This window comes from Cyanistes caeruleus, chromosome 6 (assembly GCF_971803275.1).
Source record: "Cyanistes caeruleus chromosome 6, bCyaCae1.hap1.1, whole genome shotgun sequence".
NCBI lineage: Eukaryota > Metazoa > Chordata > Aves > Passeriformes > Paridae > Cyanistes > Cyanistes caeruleus.
In genome coordinates, this window is record NC_141706.1 from 35,139,900 (window position 1) to 35,164,822 (window position 24,923).

Below are 24,923 nucleotides of genomic sequence, written 5' to 3' on the forward strand. Positions count from 1 at the left end.
AAGCAGCAGGACATGTCCCATCTCAGAGTGACATTAAGGAGAAGAGAGCAGCAGATACTGCCTCCATCTCACCGAAGCTCTAACTTTTGAACACAACACTGCATTGCAGAAGAGAAACATTAATGCTATAGATGCCATTCCATACACAGCACCAAGAAGGAAATATTACTCATAACCACGAGAGGGAAAATTTTTCCTCATATTTTGTTGCACAAAGGGTAAAAATTGTTCTGGGCCCTCCGGCCTCACTCTATAAATGTGCAGTGAAAAGCCACAGAGCTCCCATGTAAAGATGATCCAGTGCCCCTGCCACTGTACCGCACCAAAACCGCAAAGATCTGACAGCAGTGACCTGCCATGAAGAGACAGAATGAAAAACAAGGGTGAAAATCTTTCTTATTTTTACCTTATACAGACTAAGAGAGTAAAGAAGTTTCTAGCTTTGAGTATCAGAAAGTGAAATTTTTTTTTTCCTCTGGATGCCTCTAAGACAAGGAAGGGACTGAGAAGTTACAGCAAGTTCCTTAAAGTCAACAAGAGAAGGAAAGAGCAACTTCCTTTTGTCAAGTGACAGGCCAGCAACTCTAGGGCAGTAGATAGCAGAAAGGTGAATTTAATAACTGCTGGACACAGTGATTTGTAGTAATAGGGGCTCTTTTAACATTTTCTTTATGTGTGTACTAATCTAATGAAGGGGAAACACAGCTGCACATCCTTGAGAGACAGCACTGGGCCTTTAATAAGAAAACCTTTCTTTGGAGCAACAGGCTGCACTGCTATGGCAATTATTGTGCTAATATATTGTCTTTATTTTTCCTACACATCAAGCCAATAAAATTTTGCTAAAAAGCAAAGGCAGACAGCAGAGCAAGCTATACAGAAGTAACACTTCTTAACAGAATATCCTGAGTCGAAAGGGACCTACAAGGAGCATCAAGTCCAATTCTCAGCCCTACACAGGAAATGCCCAAAAATGTGCCTTCATCACAGGCCACCCTCCAGCTCAAAGATGCTCCATTTCAGTTTAAGGAGACACATACTGGCTAACCTCAACTGCTGAGGGGGCTTGCAAATTTTTTTTTTTTTTTAAAGTGAAAAGTTATACCTTCAGGTTCTGGGCAGCCTGACAATACTGTGTTATGCAGAAAAGAACAAACTGCTTCTTGGGCTGAGGCCAGTAAGTTGAGATGGATCAGAGCTGCTGCAGAGTTGGAGAGATTCAGATCTTACCTTCCAGTAAGGTAGAGTCCCTTTCCTTTTACAGCTTCTGATAGGTTCCATACCCATTTTTAACCCTGAGAAACATTAGCAATTATGGGAGTTATTAGCAGGTACCCAAACAATGTGGAGAAGTAAAGCCCAGCTCCAGTTTCATTTATGATTAATCATTCTTGCAAAGACAAAATGTTACAGGTACTCCTCAAAGTGATTCTCCAGCTTCCTAGGTGCACAGCTGTGTGCAGAGGCTATTTTAAATAGAAAAACAACTACCATCAATTCATCTCTAGTGAGATACACAGAGCATGTCTCTCTTGCACAATGATTAAATTCTCAGTGTCAGATGGAAAATCAGAGCTGTTCTGCACAACTCAAAGAAAAGCTACTCAGCAAATAGCATTGAAGTCAAGTGCCTCTGTAGATTTGCACCCCCATCAGACATCACCCTTACAGATGTATAACCCCATTTTGACATCATCCCTTGGTAAGAATTACAAGGTCTCAGTGACCTGTTCCAGCCAAAGCCCTTCACCAGTCCCAGCCCTTCAAACACACTCAGATCCAGGCTGGATGGCCCAGGAGTCATGTAACTATTTGCTGTGGATATAGCACCACTTCAGGAGACTTAGAGGAAGACAGAAAATATGATACCAGTTTACTGAAGCAGAGATTTGATAGCAAGCAGCCAGCCCATAACTTGGCTTTTGGGAGGTAGCTTTCTCAGGAACTGACACCATAGTTAATGACTATTTATCTCAGCATGGAATTTTTTTTTTTATTAAACCTACTAAGATATCACTTCTGCAAGAAAACTCATTTACTCTGGTGTTTTGTTTTGTTCAACAAATATTTCTGCTTAAAAGCTGTTTTTCAGAATATATAAGAATGGTCAGCTACCTTTGAAAGCTTTCTCCAGAAGACAGCCCACAGGCTTCCTGCAAGGTACCAGATTTTCCCTCCATCAAGCCTAAATACCACAAAATGATCACATGGCTGACAAACAGAAAATGTTTGGGGCTTCAGTACTTCAATAGGCTGCTTATCTGACTGAGGCTGTCCTGTGCAGGGCCAGGAGCTGGACTTTGATGACCATTGTGGGTCTCTTCCCACATTCACAGAACATTCTATGAATCGAAGCATGTAACTTGATTTCCCTCAGCCACCATTCCTCATGTGTGACACTGGTACTAAATCCAGAACATCACAAGAATACATATACCAGGGCAGTAGTTTGGGTACCACAGACAGCCAAAAAAGTCCTGCAGAAGAGGATTTATTAGCATTTCCTTGGCAGAATAATGGAGGGGGGGAAATGCAATACCTCTACATATTAAGACAGACAACCAGAGAACCACCAGCACATTTCACATCTGACAGAACAGTCCAGCAAGAGGCAAATGAGAACCAGGGCTGTCTGTTCTGGGGAAACACATTCTTTTTAGCTGTTTCAACACCAATTAGCATATCTGAATTCTCCCAGTTTCTAAAAACAGGCTAGCTGCTGGATTTCTATCCACAAGGTGTTTCTCAACTGCAAAGGTTTCAATATTGATTGGAGTCCACCAATTTCTACCCACTTTGTAGAAGGAAAGAGTTCACAGGCTGAACTTTTAAACAATAAATACATATCCAGGAAAAGAGAACTGGCCAACCTGTTTTTATTTAATCTGAAGTTCGTAAAATGCCCCGTACATGCACACAGAGACCACAATTGCTCCTGCATACACATTCAGCGCTTCCTTTACACCTACCATCACTGAAGGCAAGGCCTTAAAAACTACGGACACTACAATTAGGATTCATTCAGAAGCAGAAACTGCAGGGACCACACCATCAATGTCCTTCAAACCCTTCCCCTATACATTGTGCAGGATCCCTCAGCTCTAGTTGCAGCAGCTTTCATTTCAAGTTTCTCCTTCCTGGTCCTGCTCATCCAGCCAGGCACAGCAAGGTCAGGACTCCTGCTGCACACATACATATGCAGGGCAGGCACAACCTCCTTCCTATCCACGTTCTCAAGTGGTTATCTAAGTACAGAGGCACAAAGATCCACTGCTGCCATCTATCACAGCAGCAGACCATGACAGCTATGCTACAAACCCTGCAGTGTTGAGGAGAGCCAGCAGCCAGATGAAAGATAAAATGTCTGGCAACTAAGTTAATTGAAAACTTTGCTCTCTACAACATACAGAAGACTAAGAGGGCCATCTCCTTTTATTCTCTTGTGAGCCATGTCACCACATAGCTTTTGTAGATGAGGCTTCTTTCATAATGCTGAAGTTTAGATTGTGGGGATAAGCATGGAAAACTCCCAGACACACTGCCTAGTCATCCACTTGCACCCAGCCACCTTCACATGAAGTGTCTGCACACAGGAGATACCGGGGTACAAAGTTTTCTTCAAGATCAGTCACCTCTTGATTTCTCTGTCAAAAAGAGACAACAGAACATGGGAAATCCATTGCAGTCCTAAAACTTGACTCATTCTACTGACAGCATCACCCTTTGAGGGCAAGGAATGCTTGAGTAAGAGGTGCAACAGTAAGACTCACCCAGAGCACTGGTAAGGCTTGTAAGCAGGGTTTTTAGCAGGCCTCTGTATAACCAGGAGCATCTCATTGAAAGCATTCCTTCAAACAGCAGAAGCCCATTAACCTCCACAGACTCCAATATAACTATAATCATATATTAGAAGTTAATTACCACTTCAGATACTGGATGGGCATACACAGAATAAGCATTTTCCCCCTAATAATTTCAATCTGCTTTTAGATTTTCCAAATACCATGTAGCTTTGGTGTCAGTTAGCATGATACAGCTTAACTTTTATTAGGTCTACAAATTTTTTTTGAATGAGGCATTTTTCTTTAATCCCCATCCATAATAACAGTTTATTAATCTCTCAGCGCCACTGACAAGATGGAGAAGTGCTGTGATAAGGAGGGTGGAACCATGTGCAATTCTGCCTGCAGGGATATTTGGATAAGGCTCGTACATATCAGTAGAGGAATGGCTTAATTTGTCAGCTGGAACAATAGATGACAGCTCATCATCTTGCTGCTGTGCTCATCCCTAATGAGTCGCACATAAAAACATTGATGTACATTTTTATTTCCTTAACAAATGAAGGAACACTCTACAACAATCACCAGGAAGCCTGCAACACCACAGCTCCTAAATATTTAAGATTGTAGTATTAACTCTCATAACATAAATGCATCCAAAGCACTTCCTCATATCTCCAAAAGGATTTACCACAGACTACAGTGATTAAATCTCCAGTTACCGAGGTGACATACTTACTAAATACACTAAAAGAAGGCCAATATACTGCATAATGCTTTATCATTAAAAATGAGTTTTACTTGCCAAAAAACAAGAGTGTGTCTGGGAAAAATACTGGCTTTCCCTTCTTACTGCTTTACATATGCTTCTACCAGCTTTAATAGCACCTCTATCATTTGCTTCAGTTCTCCTATTGACTTACATTAATCATATTCTCTTGTGCTTAAGCCAGTATAAAGATTACACTTTCTTAATGACACAAGTCCTGTGAGCTAACAGAAAAATCAAAAGCAAGAAACCAGCAGAGAGATTTGCTTATTGCTGGAGTGAAAGAGCTGAAACACTGTGTGACAGGATCTTAGATAAATTTGGAGACAGCAAGTGCAGCAGAAAAACATAAATCTTTTTTTTAAATGAATTGCTTATGAATCACCTCCATCAAGTGCTATCTCTTAAATGGATGCATGAAGTTTGCAAATGCGTACATCACTCATCCTACAACAGCACCATTCCCCTTTCTTTTTACTGAAAATGCAGGTCTAGACCCCAATCCTGCTTGGGAAGTATGAAGAACATCTATACACTATGTAAACTCAGCAGCTTGGTCGAAGAGGAATCTCATAATGTATACTAGTACTTGAGAGAAGGGTGCAAAGGGATGGAGCCAGACTCGGGTGTTTGCATTTTTGGTTTGGGACTGACAAGACTGAGAGCATAGGATAGAAAAAATACTATTTCCCTTAGCTCCAAATGCTTCTCAAGCCTTTTAACAGTGGCCTGGAGCAATCTTAAGTCCATCATCTCCTCGTTGCCCTCCAAAGAGGTCTCAGCCTTGTAAGAGATTTCCTGGGGGGTGCAGGAAGAGATAGCTTCAGGGCAATACCAATTTCTAAACACTCTGTGAGACACAAGTTGCCAAGAGCCCTGCTCCAGCAGAGCTGTCACATCACCTCTGCATTAATACCTCTGAGCAAATTCAGAGTCATACCTGCTACACTGCCTCCCAACATGGAGTTTCACATTCCAGGTTTGCAAGAGGTACTCAGACATCATAAAAAAAGCAGTAAACACATTCCCACAAAAATAAAACACTGTCTGCAATGCTTGCAACCCATTTGAGACTGTAATTTCTTTCCATCAGAGCTGTCACAAAACCCCATGCAGTAAATGACAAGCCAACGCCAAAGCACTGCACCTAGTAAAAATTTAATATAATAAAACAAATTGAAAACGGCAATATTATTTTAACCATTCACAATTAAAGTGGAAAAATTATAAGGCAGCCATTCATGGAATGATTTTGTGTACAAATGGTTTGGAAAAAAGACATTAAAATTACAATTCCATACATGGAGTCAAGTAAACAGCAATGATCACACAACATTTTTCCCTGGAAAGCCAAGGCTGCTAAGAGATATGAGAACAGTAAAGAAAAAAAAAGGTTTTTAAAAGAAGTTTGATGTGAACAGGAATCTGAAATTTGTGATAAAGAATCTGGTATTTATCACAAACTTTCCCACCATACTGCAATCACTTCTCCTCCTCCTACCCTCAAAAGAATACCAGTACACTTTCCTTCCCTTTTTCCCAAGTGCCAGCATGGAACAGGAAAGGAGCAGCAGAAGCATTTATTCCACATCATCTCTCTTTTTCTGCAATCAGCTGTTACCACATGGACACACCTGCTACTGCCAAAAGCTCCTTGAAGGCTCTGAGCTAATTCCCAAATAAACACAGTGGTTTTCCTGGGCCTCCTGGGTAAGATTAGCTTTTCAAATAATCCACCTGGAAATAGTTCTCTGGAGTCAACAGTGGGTTTCTGTGTTTAACACCCAGTCATCTAACAAGCCAAAACAATCAAGAAATCCTGTCTTGGTGTGAAGCTCTGCCATCCATTCTTAAGTTAATGTCAGTGCAGCTTCTGCCTGTCATTGAGTGCTGAAAAAGAATTATTTCCCTTCTTTATATAAGGAACAATAAAAGCATTAGAACAGTAGGGAAAGTACCTGAAGACACGAGGATCAACAGAAACAGCTTTAGCCCAATTCCCATTGCCCATTAGGAAATCATTAACTGAAAAGAAACAGGTGATGAGAAGATTATGGATTTCCTAGAGGGACTTACAGAAGGAAAGTGGGACATGGCTGGCACTTGGTTTAAGCATTTACCTGCTAGACCTACTGCCACCTACCTTACAGAAGAAAAAACAGGCAGAGAGGCTATTACAGAGAGAGTAAGAGGAATCTGCACCAAGGTCTCCTGAGGAGTAGAAAATGATACCAGATGGCCCTGACTACACACAATGCTTGGATTTACTGTGACAGATGGGGATAGGTAGAAAGAAAGGGCTATAATAAAATGGACCATTTAATTTAAATCATTAATATATTCTGCTTCAAGAAAATAATCCTTCGTTTGGTACTAAAAAAATTTGTAAATTGGTTTGATAATATAAAATTTTACATTCTCCATATCAACATAACCAAAAGCTTCTTTAGCCACTGCAGTTTCAGTTAGAGAATTGAAAATAATAATTCAACAGAGATTACAGGCAGCCGAAACAACATGCTGTTGCTACTTCTAAATGGGTAGAAGAAAAAATAATCACTGTAGTCTTCTGTCACTTAACCAAATGCCAAAATAAAAAGTATGTTTTTAGAACTTTTGTGCCAATTTTAAGTTGCCAGTGTTTTCATTCAAGTTCCCTCACCTGCTGCTATAACTTGGCCTCTACACTTCGCAAATCATTAATACGAGTGTTACTATTTCTGATGGCTGCCCCAGAAACTGGAAACATGATGTGAAGGATGGGAAAATAGAAAGGTGACAAGATCTCTCAGCAGGGGCACCTGTGATGAATCTGCCAGAGGTTATGTCAGCAGTGAAAAGTCTGGCTGCCACATCCTCACCAATACACACCGATCCATGTAACAAGGTACTTCCACATGCTTCAGCCAGGAACAAAAGGCATGAAAGGGACCTTACCTCCGGCACCCATTGCTACTGTTATACACAAAGGGAGGCTGAAGGGTGGGGTGCACATGCAAGTGACAGGACAGAGGTTAAAAAATAGAAAGTTACTGCTTTACGAAATGCAAACGCCTAGTACTGCACTAGGCTGCCTCCTGCTCTTGCAAACCCTCCAGCTTTTGGAAATGGTTACGTGGAAAGATTAAACATGGTAAAATAGTGAGATTATCAAGGAAGAAGGTAATTAGGGGGAAATCTGGAGTAAATATTCCTGTGTATAATTTGCAAGTGTTAGGAACCTGTCGTGCTGAACTTTTTAAACCAGTAACTTACCAGCTGCATTATGTATGTTGTAAAAATCCAAAACCAAAACAGACAAAAAAAAACACTGGGAAACACACAGAACAGGATCCCATCCACTTCACTAATTTTGCAGTGGCTTTTCAGAACACAGCATTGAAGGTCCAACATTAAAAAAAAGCTCGTTTAGGCCTGCAGCACTAATTCTATCTGAAAATACTGTGCTATGGGAAAATATAACTTCTAATAATTTTGCATTGATCTTACATAGTAAAACACACAAATGAACAAGCACTCTTGGGAATCAATACTAGGTTCAATCCTGGGACACATCAGTATTGTTACAGGGCCAACAGAGAAGCCAGCACTAGTTCAAGAACCAGGCCATACCCATCACTCTCTGAACTAACACACAAACAGGACAATAACACAAATGTGAAGAAGTTATGAGGCACAATGGGCTCTGCAGTTTAAGTAATAAATGGCATGACAAACTGTCGCACTCATTCATACGGAAACAAGAAGCACTTCAGTTAAGATGATATTTCTTCAAAATTCATTAAAAAACAAAAAGGAAAAAGAAAGATATATTTGGCAACGTTATCTTCAAAAAGTGCAGACAAAGTAGCTTAAAAGTTAAAAAACTTAAAAAGTTTTCCCCTAAAGAAAGAATTTTATGCTGATTCTGTGCATGTCAACATTCGACTTTTCAATGCACATTAGAGTATAACATGTTTTGCATAAGGGAAATGGTGACTGGTAAGACAAAGCTGTGCCTTGAAAATGGAGGGATCTTTTTACCACTCCTCTTCAGTGAGAGACATCAGCAATCGGCAGAAAGTCTTCCAGTAGATTCACCAAAACTAATGCTTATCAGTAAGAGGCAAATGAAAAATTCCCAAAGGAAAAGCAAAATGTCTAACAGGTCCACTGGGAACCCACCAGTTTGGTTTTTTGTTTGTGGGTTTGAGTATTTTTTTGTTCAGAACTGCTTTAGAAACACTTTGTATTCTATCTGCAGCATAAACATTTAACTAAACATCTTGTTTTGTTAGCTGTAATACCTTTATTTAGTGAAAAACCCACACAGCCCCTCACTGATTTCAGCAGTTCATTTTTTTGAACATGAGCTAGTAAAGTTCTCTGGTCCCTCAACAGCTGTGTCCATCAGATTTCTACTCCTCAGAGCCCAGAACAGCTCTCTTTCAAAGGGCACTATGGGTATCTCTCAACAGAAGCAGTAATGTATCACAGTAGCCAATACATAATTCCTTCTGACATTTTTGGTGCTTAACACTTGACTGACTTGGCAGAAGACTCTCCCAAGAAACAGTGCCGTTTTAGAATTTATTAACAATTGAATAAACAATCAAAACACTATTCTCCTTGCTTCTATCCTTTGTCTTAAATGATGGAATACACTGCAAAACTCATTTGCACTGTCTTAACCAGCTGATTTCTTCATCTAATCCTACACATTGCCTACATAATTTCTTTCCCATCAAGTGACACTTCTGTGACAAGAGCAGCATTATGCAGAGTTCCCAGTGTATCCCGTGTCTGCCACAGAATGGGTGACAAGCATGGCAAGGGCCAGTCGCACTGCCAGGACAATGCAGAACCGATGGGGGAGAGCCCCCTTCTTCATTAGTGAGACTTCAACCTCTCACAATGCAGCCATCCTTGGGTTTTGCTCTCAGCTGTGAAAGCTGAACTGCAGGATACTTTGGTGATTGCAATTTCGTGATGAGTTGCTATGTTCTTCCCTGCTCACCTTTCTTCAAGTTCCATCTTCCCTGAGAATAGGGCCAGAAGTAACAATCAAAATAGCAAATGTCTTCAGAAAAGAAAGTTACACAGAATTTGTGTCCGGCTGCCAAAGTACATTTTGCTACACTAAAAACTTTCCCAGCATTCCTTATTTTGCAATCAAGATTCCCTCTGAACTCCACAAAGTGGATGGGATGAATGATGGGTAAAAGAATGATAAAGGGAGCAGCAGACATTTACTGCTCATGTCTTATCGAGGAGGAGAACAGTGAAATTTGAGCATTTAGTGATGGTGTCCAATGGACAAAACTAGAGGAATAAGGCATCCTAGTACTAGGGCTGCCACCTCCAGACGACTGAGTCCTTTTCCTCCAGTTGATTCAGGTTTGTGGCTATGAGCAATTCCTCCTACTTCTGGGAGAACATGAACTGTGGCAACGTAAAGGAAAGTCCCAGCAGAAAACAGCATAGCAACTCCAGTGGCATTGACTTCTGAAAGGGCTTCTTTGCTGCTCTGAAAAACAAAGAGCAAAAAAAGTGAGAATAAGCAGAAGTTCTTCAAGCAGTAGTAAAAAATTCTCTCGGTATCCAGGCACAGTAGGATTTCTATCAAGCCTACACACACAATGACAATGGTTTAGTGTGATTTTTTTGTCTTGCACCTTACATATAGTAACTGACACCCTGAAATTTTGGGGGATCAAAAAGACACCCCTCCTACTTTGGACTTACAAAAGAAAAAACCTTTACAAAAGAACCCTCAGAAAAGGAAAAGAAGTTACAGTCTGCTGAAGCATCTTGTTTGATGAGCTCATAGCCCACATACCAAACAGGTTTTGAAAAAACATAAAATTCATATCGCAAAGCCAGAAATTTTAGGGAGGATGATCAAGATTGATTTTTTTCCTCCCTTTTTCTAAACGAGGGGTTCAAATAAGATGTTAGCCTTTAAATATCTGCTCTTAAAATGACTGCTCTCAGAACCAAGTCACAAAATATCATTCATTAAATATTTCATTTGTATGTAGAAGTAAACACCCAAAACTCTTCCAGCATTTCCATGCAAACTACATGAAGAAATGCATCTTCTGCATCAAAACTGAGCACCTCTTCAACTTCATAACAGGATCAGTAAATGCAATGAAATGCAAACCCACTCCTATCAGATTCAAATGCTTCTGCAATGCTCTCCAACTCAGGTGTAATCTTAGTTCTTTGTGTTTACTCTCAGGTCATTTTTCCATAGAGAAGGATCTATCACCTGCAACTACAAAACCACTGTGACAGCCCTGATGCCTTATCAATTCTCTTTTCTTTCTGAAGGGCAAAATGTAAACCCAAACCTTGATGAGGACACTTCAAAAGAGTGCTCAAAGAGAATTCTCTTTTCTATTTATAGACCCAACCTTTCTTTCAGCTGTCTTTTGTACTGTAATGTCAAATATAAATCTTATCCAGCAAGTAAAGGATTAGCCCAGATTATTTATTTAATCTTTCCTCTAATGCCTTGAGTTTTGTGAGATCACATTATATCCTTTACCATGTGTCACCACAGCAGGTCACCAGTAGGACACAAAACAGTTGAGAAATACAGAAGCATCCCAGAATACTCTATGAGAAGCAGAAACATTTAATTTGGACAGAGATAAACTCATGTACAGTGTCCCATTTCACAGGCCATTTTTTGTACAGATCCAAGACACAATGATGCTTTTCAGAGTAAGGCAAAAAGACCGTTCTAGCTGAGGACTCAACTTCTGACACAGACTTTGAATATAGAGGACCACTTCTGGGATGGTGGGGGAAGCTAGAGGAGATTATTTCCTACTTGCAGATTAAAAGAAGAATGCATGCAACAATGCTGAAAATTACTTATTTAAATAGGCATGACATAAAACCTGCTATATGAATAAACTTTTTTTCAGCTGGGAGCAGCAGAAAGGATAAAAGACAGAAATCACACTTTAAAAACTATACCAAAACTATATAAAGGAGTTATGTCACTGATTCTGATGGAAATGCATGGATTATTATTTGTTTTGTGCATTCATACTGCTACCTTTTCATCAACTTTTATCTTCATTCTGCTGAATTTTTCAAGCAGTTTGGAATTATGTTATATGAAACTCCTACCACAGTCCTTTCCCCAAACTTCACCACTAAGCTAGATTTTTGGGCAGAACAAAACCATGGACCTACCTTGCTAAGCCCTAGGTATGTCACCATCGACATAACAGGTGCTGCTAATGCAAAGACCAGCAAGTGTTTTCGGATTCGATTCCGTTCTAGCCCAGCGTGCATCAGGAAGGAAACCAGGCCAAAGGCAGCTGGTGCCTGCAAAAAAACAACATTCACTGCTAATACAATACCTTCTAAAATCCCCTGAAAAATGAGAAAAGGTTTAAATATGACTTACTACATTGACATGGGCTGATCTGGAAGACATTCAGGGCAGGCACTAGCATGCAACCCAAATCAAGGGCATTGTGCAGACTGTCCCACCTTAATAACCAAACCTAACAGAAACTCATGTTCTGGCTATCAAAAAACACATACTTGTGTAGTCATTATAAATACTAAAATATTCATTCTGACTATATAATTCCTAAGACTCCATCAACTTAGGTAATTTCTTTTTTCATCCTGTTACCATTACACATCCTTAGACAGTTTCCTCATCTGCAGTAGAAAAATTCTACAATTAACATGAGGAGGGAAACAATTGCCCAAAGACAGGTAACAGTCAGCCTCCATACTAAGACTTAAGAGCTTTTTTGATTAGTTCATTCCTGTTCTCACCAGGAAGCAAATACTTCCTTCTCTCTCTGCTGGCATCCAGTTCCTTATCCAAAAGGCATAGATGTCCCACTACTCAGAGAATTTACTGTATTTTTGCTTGTATAAAGACAATAGCAACCCACCCTGACATTTCTGAGGTAAGACATAAAACTAAAATACCTTAAGCATTTTTAAAAAAGAATTATTTTTTTTTTAAACAAAGAAGGAAATCATGAGTGAAAAAAGATGAGCTATACAAAACAGTCAGGATCAGAAGAACAGAAAAAAGACACCAAAGAAGAAATAAGTTTCTCTGCTAATTCCAAATATTCATAGGAGAAAATTTCCTCTTCTAAAATTGTAACATTCCAGAAGCCAGTTAAGAACATTAAGAATAACAAAAGCAAGTTTCACCTGGCAATAGCCATAAGTTAAGCTCCAAGATGAGACAGTGGCATTGCCACCCTCAAAGAAAGTTATGTAAACCACAATTACTTGTATGAATCGAAGGAAAAACATACTAGATATGCATTTCTAACATTTTGAACATGTAATTATGTACAGTTTCTGGTGAATTTATGACTAACCACAGAAATCCATGCACATTCTACCACAAGGCAAATTTCATCTTCACAGGTATATTTATAGCCAACAGGTTCACATTCACAGAAGTATTCAGCAAGATCTTCCATATTCAAGAGCCACTGTTTGCTTGTTACTACCAGCAAAACATTTGTTTACCTTCAAAAATGGTGTATTAGTGATGTTGAAGCTACTACAACAGAGGTAACCAGAAGTTGTAATTTAGCACTCTGATATTTAATGGTTTCAAAAGACTAACTCTTCAAACACTAAAACCCATCACTACAAATATTGTCTCCATTTTCTGATGAACATCTCAGGAACAAGACTATTGTAATCAGCACATAAAACTGGTTTTCCTCCTTAAATGCACTAGCATGTAACTCCTGTGCCTCACCCTTTAGAACCTCTCTGAATATGTCCCTTACAGCAGTAATAACCTAGAGGCATTTTTGTTTGTTAAATAAACACTGCCACACTAGCTTCAGAAGAAGTCAGTGAGAAGCTGACACATTTCTTCATGAGCTACTCTTCTCTCATTACTTTTGGGAGACTTTTCCTACCTCTTCAACCAAGGTAGGCAGTAGGCTGTCAGAATTCTCTCTCACTTGCACCCCTCTCAGACTCAGCATCAATCATGTGTTCTTCTGTCATACCTCATACCTGTGCTTTTTTGGTCCTTGACACTGTACTGACCTCTTCATTTCAATGGCATTAAACACTTCTGTATGACATCACTAATGAAACTGCAAATATTTAGCAATTGCTGTGAGTGTTAACAGTCTTCTGAAGAACAATAAATTTTTTTTGATGATAACTCACCTTGTGCAACATAATCGCAACAAACACTATCAACTGGACACTAGTCTGAGAAGTAGAAGCTGCTGCACCCAATGCAACACCATCAGCTGAAAAAGGAGTGCAGATTCATGGATTATTCTTCTACATGAGCTTCCCCACCCCCTCAAAGGCTGACAGTAAAAAACATGATTTAAGAAGCTCTGTTACTGAAAATTTGCATTAACAATAGCAACCCAACATTTGCCTTTGTTTGTTAAGCCATAATATTTCAGAATATCAGAAAACCCTCAACAAGAGCTGTCTCATATATCCCCAGACCATAAAAACCGTAACAGGAATCTACTCTGTATTGACATACCCCTTCAAATGAGAACAAGTAACAAGTTTAGTTGTTTTAGTCTTCTGTTCTAGAAGAGACTTCCATTCTAAATTAAAAAATCTGTTTTAGATACTAAGCATTGCAAGAATTTTAATTATTACCCTTTAAATGATTTTTGAAATATAAATACTATTGTGAATATTTTTTATCACTTAAAATAAATATACAGTCTAAAAGAAATAAAAAATGGCTACTATACTACTCCTTAATATATAAACACTTTGCTTAGTGAAGAATTATCTTTTTGAACATCTTCTGACTTATCTAGACAACAACCTTCAGCAGGACATGAAAAAGCAATGTATTTATACTACACATATACAGTGAAGAATCGCAATGTGAACATGGCTTGACTGACACACATGTAACAGTCAGTCCTTGCAAGTCAGCCTAAATGTGTTTCAGTTAAGTCTTTGTGCTCCACTTTTCTTTCCCTACAAGGTACTATTCTTTTAAATTAGTATTTTTTTAAAAAACCCATTGACCAACAAGCAAACCCAAAGGTGTTTCATACAACTTATCAAATGTGTTAGCGTGTATAGAAATTCAGCAGCTAAAGGAGCCAGCAAAGGAACTGAAGAGACAGAGTGAGCATCAACCTTTCAGATGAGAGAAACAAAAAAGTAAAGCATAAAAGAGAAAATTCTGTACCCAAATAAATCTCCATGAACCATTTCAGCTCTCAGTTAATTCCAGAAAAGATCCTTAGATCTCCCTGCCTTTTTCTTTTTCAATAAAAAGCCACCTCTAAAAGCAAAACCCAAATGTCTCCATCACACCTAAAGATGACCCATACAGCAATGCATATACTTGTCAAGCACTAATAACAGGTCCCACATTACCTGCAGCATGGACTACCAGTCCCAGTGTTGTAGTGATTTTGGAGTTGCCTGACCTTGCAGCTTCTGGATCTGAAACAGTCATGAGAAAAGTTATGATAAAGAGATGAAATGAATAAATTATGCTGGAAAAAAAATTTAAGTATCACTGTACATCTCTCCTCCAGCTGCTTAGGCAGCTGTATTCAAAATTACCAGCTTCTGTATTTCTGCCTAGATTTACTGTAAAATAGTTTGACACTTAACACCTTCAAATAACCTAAAGTTCTGCCAACAAACAAGTGACAGACTCATAGAAGATTCTTGGCAATTTGAAGGATCTCTCTCATAGGCAGAAGCAGGTGGCTTTTTTAACCTCCTAAAATGAAATGTTAAAGATCTGTGCCACCAAGAAAAAGAGAAGCTATTTTTGGATCCCAAGAATCCAGAGCCACTTTGAGAGTCGGGATTTTTTTTTCCCCACACAGCTCAATGTTTGTAGTTTCCTTCAGGTGACAGTCTGGGTCAGTTTTTGTTGCAGTGATTCCCTGGCAGTTCCTAGCAAACAATAAAGTCTACTTGTCACAGCACCAGTTGCAAAGATTTCCCTTTGATGTTATATACCACAAAGGAGAAAAGCAGCCAGGGCTGTTTGATATCCAGTGTTTTGACCAGAATTGCCTGACATTTGCAGGTTAGCTCACTACACAGCACAACAGGGCAGCATCAATATCCACCACTACACAAACAGTGGTGAAACTGTTACAAAGAGTCTCTGCAGGGTGGTAAGCCCTACAGAAGTCTAGAAACATCTTATTATTCAATTGTTTAGTTCCAGACAGTTTGAATAGCCGTGACTGAATTATCCCAGTGGTCTGTAAAACAACTGTAAGCACACCTATACTGCTTCACTAACTCTGCAGTGATGCCAAAATAGAAATTCCAGTCCTTTCCTTTCCTCCTGCATGCCCCCTAACCCCGCAGTCTCTCTTCATTCCCAGGCACACATGTAGCTACCCAATGAGTCAGGTCTAAACTAATGCATTCTCTTTGGTCAGCTTGATATTCTGAATTAACTGCATAAGCTGCACGTGCATGACAGCAATGGTATACTCATGTCAAACAGGAGGAGATACAATAAACGTTTCCTTTACAATTGTTTTGAGTTGACCATTACTAAACACAAAGAATCACATTTGACTTCATACCTTTATCCTGGCCTACTGAATTTTTCTAATTTAGACAAATTAACATCTAGTCACTTGGTAGATAATAAACTACAAGACACTGGTTCAAAAGTGCTTTTCTTCAGTCGCTTTGAAAACATTACAAAAACACTACTACATTTCCTGTGACAGGAGATGATAGAGGTAGAGGCAGAGGCTAGATAAAATGTTACTTGATATTCGATTTTATAGTGTGTATCTCTAACACAAATCACAGTCTTCTCCTGGTATTTGCTATGATCAGAGACATAGAAAAGGATTATAACCTGTACAAACCAAGGATCCTTTCGGGAGTTGCTCACCTGCATCTCCCTGACATCCTCAGTGCCAGTGTTACTTTAGAACAGCTCTGAGAATCAGCTACCCAAGGCAGTGGCTCCATTTACACTTCTTCAGGAGTACACAGGTGACACAGCATATGCACTGGCCTTTCATCTGTCCCACCACCCATGAGCAACCTCATACAAACAAGTATGTGAACTGACAAGAATACAGCCAAAACATATTCCCCCTGCCTTTGTGTATGTTTTACTTTTCCTTTAAGATCAATTCCTTATTTTTTCAGGGCCAAATTCCAGCATCAGAGGATATTGTGTGGGAGAAAATGAGCAGCCAAAGGCAATAAAATACCTTTTCAAACGACAGAACACTTTTGATGCATTTCAAGCTACACTCTGAGCATGAAGTCATAGGCAGGAAACAAAGAAAACTGTAGGCATTTTTAGAGTCTTGCAAGAAGCTGACAAATCTTTACAGAAAGCAAAAAGGATTCTGAAGTATGTAAGTCTCTAGACTAGTGTGGGAGGTCCAGCTATGCAGTTAAAGTACCAGAGCTTACACATAATCATTTCTGCCATCTTACTTACAATAACTCGCCATTCTTCGCAAATTTTACCTACATATATGACAATTAAGTAGGAAAAACAAACCAATGTGAGACTAACTTCAAGCATTTTGGAAAGCCAAAGAAATCCCCTATGGGTGATACTGTAAAACAGACAATAACTCAAGTGTCAAGTCACCCTTCACCCTTCACCCCCACACCACACGTGCTCATACATGCTACTGAGGTAATTAAGTGTGATTTGATGTATCATCAAACTATGGTGAATTTTGAGATAGATTTCCAGCACAAACATTTCACATGGACCTTCGTTTATGTTTTTAAAGTACCTACTGAAACTCTGGACATGACTGGACAAATTAAATCCTGGTAGCATTAAAAAAAAATAAAAATTGCAACTTGTTAATTAAGACTAATTAGCAAGTCTAATTGACTTGAATCTTTACTTACCATCTGTAGAGTGCACATGAGAGCTGCCTATCTGATCCACCAACAGCATGAAGACAAAGCCGAGAACAAGGGACACACCAATGTAGGCGTGTAACCTGGAATGGTCGTGGCCGTGCTCATGTACCGCGGGGATTTTCGCTACCTTCTCAGACTCCATCACGTGCTGCATCTCGCTGGCTGGGTGATGCTTTCCTGTGACAGGCAGGCAAGCACATCAGGAGACACGAGACTAAACATGACATAGTCACTTCTCTCCTCCTCTGCCAAAAGCCTCCCTCACACTTTCCCGGACAATACACACAAGTCCTCATTTAAAGTGTTTCTTAGACAATGTTCTTAGCGAAGCCTGGTTGGTTTCTCCTCACGTATCTTCAGCATGGAAAAGCAAAGAAACATCAATATGTTATAAGCCAGGTTGCATTTTAAATACAAATTAATTCACAAAAATTGCTGTATAATTCCTTTTTTAACTGAAGTTGCCAGTTTTGTCAATATTTAGAGATACTGTCAAGCAGTTACTTCATTATCTTCATTCAAGTGAGAAAATTCAGGATAAGGAGACAAAATAGGTTCCATCCACTAACATATTTAATGCCATCTTTAAGAAGATTAACTGATGCTGAGATATAAAGAAGCTAGTATTGATATACTCCATTGATACAGACTATAACAATAGTTAAGTCAAGCACATTGACCTACAAATGTCAGTACCATCCCAAAAACCCACAGTCCAAGCCCTGGGGATGAATGGTATGTGATTTCCTTTCCCTACACAAGCTATTAAAGCTTGTCCATGGTTTTTTCCATTTTTAGAAGGTCTTTTGGATGTCAACTACTCTTCAGAAGCTTTAAAAACATGTAAGAAGATCTTGACTTAATCTAGCAATTCATCGAATTGCTGGAATATTTTTACATCCTCTTGGATGAGACAAGTATATGTTCATCCCACGGTACAAAACATCACAATGCCATTACTACAGTCAAAGCACATCAGAATAAGCTTGGTAGCAAAGATTTCAAACATATCTTGCTGAACAAGATTGATCAATAAAATTACTTTGGACCACACAAGATTTTTGCCATCTATATTATGAGGTTGACTTTGCTTCAGATCATTTCAAGACATAAAACTGTGTAACTCAGGACAATCTGTCTGACAGTGGTTACACAGTTTCAGCAGTTAAAACAAAGGACTGAAGTCAGCAAATGAATTTTATTTGCTGATAGTACCCAAACCAAGGTTTCACTACACAGATACACAGGTTTATGATCAAAGAATAATCCAAGCCATGATATGCTATTTGCTCTCAGCCTACAAGGTTGAAAATCAGAAGTTAATTATTCCATGGCCTGTGAGTGAATACAGATGTAATAGTAAATTACTTCTGTATCAATGGAAAACACTAAAATGCTTGCTAGCAAGCAACCAGTCAGAGTTAAGCTACACCTGAAAGAGGGAAAAGAAAGATTTCTCTTTTTGTTTTTCCACTTACATGAATATACCTCAACATTTCCCTTAGTTGCACCTTTCTAGGTTTAATTATGTAAACAGGTGAACTTGAAAAAGAGAAAGCTGCTCCCACAGTCTTAAGTTTAATTTTGAACATCCTACTTTTCTAAGAAAAATATTAGAAATAATTTTTGGAGTTAAATCTGTAATACCCATTAATTCTGCCCCTTTGCAATATAAAAAAAAAATTCAGATAGACTGTTGCTAGACACAGTACTGTAAGACATCAAGTCTGAAGCCACTCACCAACAAATTCTTTTTTCTAGGTAAATGCTTCTGCTATTACTACTGCAGTACTGTGAAGTGTCATTTTTTGCCATGTACTAAACAAAGTTATAGCTCATACAGCTCTACACAGTCAAGTCACACATGAACCGTGTGCCCCATTTAGTGAAAAAGTATTAAAACCCACAAATTTTCAAAGCAATTGTATTCATTGCTAGCTGTACCATTACAAGAGAAAATCGGCCTACTCAAAATTAAAATTGAATGGAGAACAAACCCACAACTACAGCTCATTAGAGACATCCGACATTAGAGTGCATAAATTATAGTACAGTATAAAAGCACAATCAGAGCTTCTTTCACTTCTTGATAAAGGATGATTTTATGTATTATCTTCTACTTATTCTAAATCTAAGCAGAACAACATAAATTTAGTGGAAGCAAAAACAGTATACATCAAAGCGTATTACTAAAATGACATTTAAAAGTTTAGAAACACAAAACCCAGTAGGTACAGAAAAAGCAAAGGACCACAGTTACCTCTCAATTCCAGATTAGCAAGCACCAGATGCTTGCAAGGTTCTCCAAAGCCTCAAATTTATAGTGCTTTCCCCTGCAATCAGTAAACCATTGCCATTTACCTTCAAAGTTTTGATTCTAGCATACTGGAAAAATCTCATACATGCAATGGTCATCTAATAGCACAAGTCTCCAAGCAAAAGCAAAATTTAACTGGCACTCCAAACAGAGGTGATGAGCCCTGGCTATTTAAAACAATGTCAGAACCTCAAACTGAGCTCTGTTAAGGCTTTTGGCTATACACAAACATCCCTGCAAGACACAATCTCTGCTCACTTTGAGCTCTTCATTAGAGATGATGAGGTGGTTAAGACAGTGACAGAAGACTAGAACTGGATTCTTGAACATGGAGATTTAGATGTGTAATGTATACCACCACGCAAGAAGAAATGCCTGCTACTCTGTAAATTAGCCCTATATAACCATAATTTTCAGCTGAGCATATTAATTCCAAGATGCTTTTCAGCTTTGGAGGAAATTCTCATTAGGGCAGGGACAAAGACTTGTAAAACACCTCCTGCAATTGCTTTAATGAGAAGCAATCTAAACTACAAAGAGAAGCAGCAAATACTCCATAATTTCATTCTCTGCCAAAGGCACTCTTACACTTCCTTTGAAGTCCCAGTGGAAGTTAAGCTTTCCCTAGAATAAGAAACACTACACATGACCTGCCATAAATGGCTGTTATTCCATGAACAGTACAGTATCCAGACCCACAAATGACTGGATAACTCAGCAAGAGTCCTCAATCTGCAGTCTGATCATATCCCTCAATGTGCAATATCACACCTACGGTATGCCTGCTTTGTGTCATGCTGCTCTTCCATCAACCTCACGTTAAAAACCCTAAGAAGAAGCCTCAGTATATGGTAACACACCATGATCTAAGTTATCTTGAATGAGGCTGTCTGGGCTTGGTTCTTACCCTCCAAAATGTCTTCATAAAGTGCATGTACTCCTTCTGGCACAATGACAGCCAAGGCAGTTCCACACAGCAGCCCAGCACCCAGAACAGTCACCAACTTCAATCTCTCCTGCAAGTAAGTACAAAAGTATCATCTTTAAGAATGAAAATGCTTTCTTTACTCTCCCTTATTAACAGAGGTTGGGGAAGGGGGTTTATTTGTTACATAAATCTTGAAAATTTGCAATTAAACCTTAGCAACAATAAATAAACCTAATGTTTTTCTATAAAGAATAATAGTTTTATTCATATTTTTGTAAGAGTTTCTACAACAAAAATTTAAATCACACATAATTTTTCAGTACTTGCTACTATTAGAGTTACCTCCCTAGTTATATTCTAGTTTGGGGCAGAAAGCTTAGAGGTATCTTTCTCCCAAACTACATTCTGTTTCACCAATAAATTCACCGATTAACTTCCTTGTGACTACATTGACAGGCTAAAGTCAAAGCCACGTACTAAAATCCAATTACATAATATGACAGTTTGCAGAGGCCATTACTCATAATTTCTGTAAGAACCCCTATCACATAACATGTCGCAACCATGGGAATTTAGATCCTCCTAACATAACTGTACAGCCTGTATTTAGTGGCAGAACCATCATCATCTTCCATGCTCAGTGAGTGTTACCAAAACACTGATCTTAACTACTGAGGACCTAGAGACAGAGGTCAACATTTGAATAGCAGGAAACCACTTATTGCTTATCATTATTATGCCATCCATTCTCCTTCATGTGTTGTAATTTGTACACAAATTTTTCAGTCTCACCAACACTTGCAACACTTGCACAGAAGCAGGAGGCACTAGGGAGATGCACAACCAGCTCCTGAAACCAAGCCAAATGTGACCAAAAGGGAAAAACTGCAGCATTACTGGGGAAAACTCAAACAGTAATGTGCAAGAGATGAAAACAAGTGTAAAGTTCCCACAAACATGCACGGTATACTAGCATATACAATAATTGTACTTGGTAAATTGTCATACAGTGGCAATCTATATGAGAAAATAAATTTTCAACATCTGCTGTTCATAAAGTAATTCTGCAAGAATACCATACAAGGAAAAACCAATTGTTTTTATCTGCAACGCTATAGTATTTTTTGCATACACACATAAACACAGAGGAAAGTGTCAGAAATAATACTGATTTATTAAAACTGCAAATACGTAGTATAGCTTTCCTTTACTTGGGCACCTGTGAGTTTTAAAGATCAATGAAAAGAATACACACTAACAAGTTATCCTTTCAAGATAAATCACCATCTTCTCTTCAGTACAAAACAGTTATGTGTGGTGAATACAGAAATTTAGTAAGAGCAGCCTACATAGATAGGCAAAAGGAGTACAGCTTTATCCAAGAAATCAAACCACTTCTGGTAAACACATTCGCACATTAAAAACAAGAGCAACACAGTAAGCAGTGATAAAACTCCATGGGAAAAATCTCAAATTCCTCAAATTAGCAAACTGTTCCACTGCTCTATATTTTTTAAGTCTGTATGACATTGAAACTCTTACTTGGACCTATCAAAAACACACACGTACTTTCAGGAGGAAGCGGCCCCTGTTCCTGCCTCTGTTACACCACCAAAACATTCAAACTGCTACAATTTTTTTTTGTCCCATTTAGACTACCGTTTAAGAGATAGCTTCAGAACTGGTAAAGTGCTGCTTCCAGCCCGAAATTAGACCAACAGAGTCCTGTAAATTAGGATTAAAGTGAAAGGGTACCTCTGCACACAGAACTATGGCAAAACTCTGCTCAGTTGGTACCTTATTACCATTCATGTTTAGTCATACCTGGCTTTCCCAGAGTTTTATACTTTCAAGAATATCCTAATCTAATTGAAACAATAGAACACAGCATGACATCAGAACATAAATATTAAATTCCACAGAAAAGAAATAATCTGAAGGAATGTATTAACACTAATGAATAATTTTATTGTTCTCTAGCATCTGGAGTATATTATGCACAGCATTTACTTTAGTTTTCAACTGAATCATTACAAATGGCCAGTGGGAAGAGGCATTTTTACTCACTTTGGCTACCTGCAAAACTTTTTGCAAACTGTAAAATGGACGGTCCAATCATTTCAGTTTGAAATTGTCTTCGTTGCAGAATCCTAAGCAATAATTTTAAACAAAACAACTGTAACTTCCAATTAGATAGTTCCAGGATTAGTTAGGACTTGTACATCATGTGCAGAGATATTATGCTCTTTTAAACCAGCACTGTATGCAAAACCCTTAAAAATACCTAAGATTTAAATCAAGTGTAAAATCGAGTCAAGAATTTCTGAGAGCTTAAGATACCACAATAAATTTGACTGCACATTGCATACTGATGATAAAATACCACACACACAAAAGGCTAATTAAGTACATGATTACTGCTTAGGCAGTTTTGGATCCACAACAGATCTGTATTCTTGCAGGTGCTAGAAGCCTGAAAGGTTTAGGAGACCACTGATTCAACTACACAAAGAAAACACAGAGACAGATCAAGAACCTTAACTTCAAACATCACTGAATGTAAGTTAAGAGTTAACAGGTGACTATTAAGCACATACATGACGAAATGCAAAATTAAATTTAAAAAGAGACATTATTAGCAGACCAGGCAATGCTCTCAATCTGCAAGAAAAGCCTCAGTGGGCTTCAGGGCGGACGTGAGTTTTGAAGAGCAAGACAGTGGAAGCAACAACACTGAAGACACATAAGGTAAGGTCCACCAAAGCATCCCATGAGGCACTGGCAAAACAACTCTGCTGATATTCATGTGAATATGCCCAAATACACTGTTAGGTTTCAATTTATTTAGCTGAGCTGTACTTTTCCTAAAACAAAAAGCCTTTCCATGCTGCTCAGGATTCGACTGCTCTCGAAGCCTCCTAGTAATGATGGGACCAAAGGACAGGTGCAAGCAGCCCTCTGACTCATCACATCAACAATTTATATTTCTTAGAAGCACACAAATATGTCTAATCAGGAACTCCTGTACTGTCTGGGAACTTACCCAATCTATGAAAGTTTCCCTCTCCTTTAATAGTACCTTATTTAATCAAGATATTTTTCCAAAAGAATACCTTGAGTTACGGGGCAGTAACTTGAAGTTCTATAGTAATCAAAAAGCTACAGCTTAATTTTCAACAGTGCAAGCCGTGAATAAAATTGTGAATCAAAGTTTTTCTAAGCATATTCTTGGAATTGGTTTTAAAAGCCTTAATTTGAGTAGCCCACAGGCGCATAAGAGATAATCACGGACTTCAGCAATTTCTTACACAAGCTTCTAAGAATAACCATGCTTATTCATATCCTTACACTACGCGCTGAGACTTCGCTTCACCTGTAGCACAGACCTGACTCAAATCCGATTAAGTTTAAATGGTCGCTGTGAAACAAGCATCATTTTACACAGCAGTTTTGAATGAAAATTAATATTGCATTCATAGATTTTAAAGATAAAGCTTCATCCTTAACAGCGTTGCCGTATTGCAAGGGGACGGCACCAACCCCCAGTCTCTCTGGTTTCTCCTTTAGCAGCCAATGAGCAGTTTGGCGGAGCTGTCTTACCTCGGAAAAATTAACTGCCAAAGGTATAATTCCTGCCACATAGCAGGCGACCAGCATGGCCAGGGACAGCAGGCAGATGGAGGGGAAGTCATCCATTTCGCCGCTTTCTGTCCGGTCCCTTGAAGTGAAATCCAACAGCAACTTTTCCACCTCTCCGCACCGCACGCCTTAACCCGTGCAGACGCCGAGCTCCCAGGAGAGGCTTTCAGCCATGTCTCTCTCGCCCGGCGGCAGCGGCCGGCTCGGCCCCCAGCCGGGGCTGCGCGGCCAGGGGGCAGGAGCGGCTCGGCCACCGGCAGGCGGGCCCGGCCCTCACCTGAGGCGGGAGAACTTTCACCCGCACCGCGCTGCTCCCAGGGGAGGCGGGAGGGAGGGCTGGGGGACAGCGAGTACGCAGGCGGCTCCTCACAGCGAGGCAGCCTCAGACGGGGCCGAGGAGACCCTGCGGGACCAGCGCTGCCACCCCGCACCCACGGCCGCTGCCCCGGCGGCCAAGTGGCACTTCAGCGCTTCCCCTTCCGGGACGGGCCGCGCCCGCCCCTCCCCGCCCGCTGCCCGACTCCAAGATGGCGGGCGGGAACTCGGCCCGCCGTGGGCCACCAGCGGCTCCCTCACCAAAGATGGCGGCGGCCGCGCCCCGCC

The 24,923-nt window shown here is 39.6% G+C and overlaps 1 protein-coding gene across 1 annotated transcript; it reads right to left on the bottom strand.

The window, feature by feature from the left end:
• Window positions 1-5,693: 5,693 nt before the first annotated feature.
• SLC39A9 (solute carrier family 39 member 9) lies at window positions 5,694-24,909 on the bottom strand. The gene is made up of 8 exons (XM_086895839.1): window positions 24,598-24,909; window positions 24,282-24,399; window positions 20,661-20,769; window positions 17,422-17,613; window positions 14,926-14,994; window positions 13,726-13,811; window positions 11,743-11,877; window positions 5,694-10,057 (listed from the first exon to the last, which is right to left on the bottom strand). Exons 2-8 carry the CDS (start codon window positions 24,375-24,377, stop codon window positions 9,827-9,829), a joined length of 918 nt encoding a protein of 305 aa, XP_086751965.1. The 5' UTR covers window positions 24,378-24,399; window positions 24,598-24,909; the 3' UTR covers window positions 5,694-9,826.
• Between the last annotated feature and the right edge of the window lie 14 nt (window positions 24,910-24,923).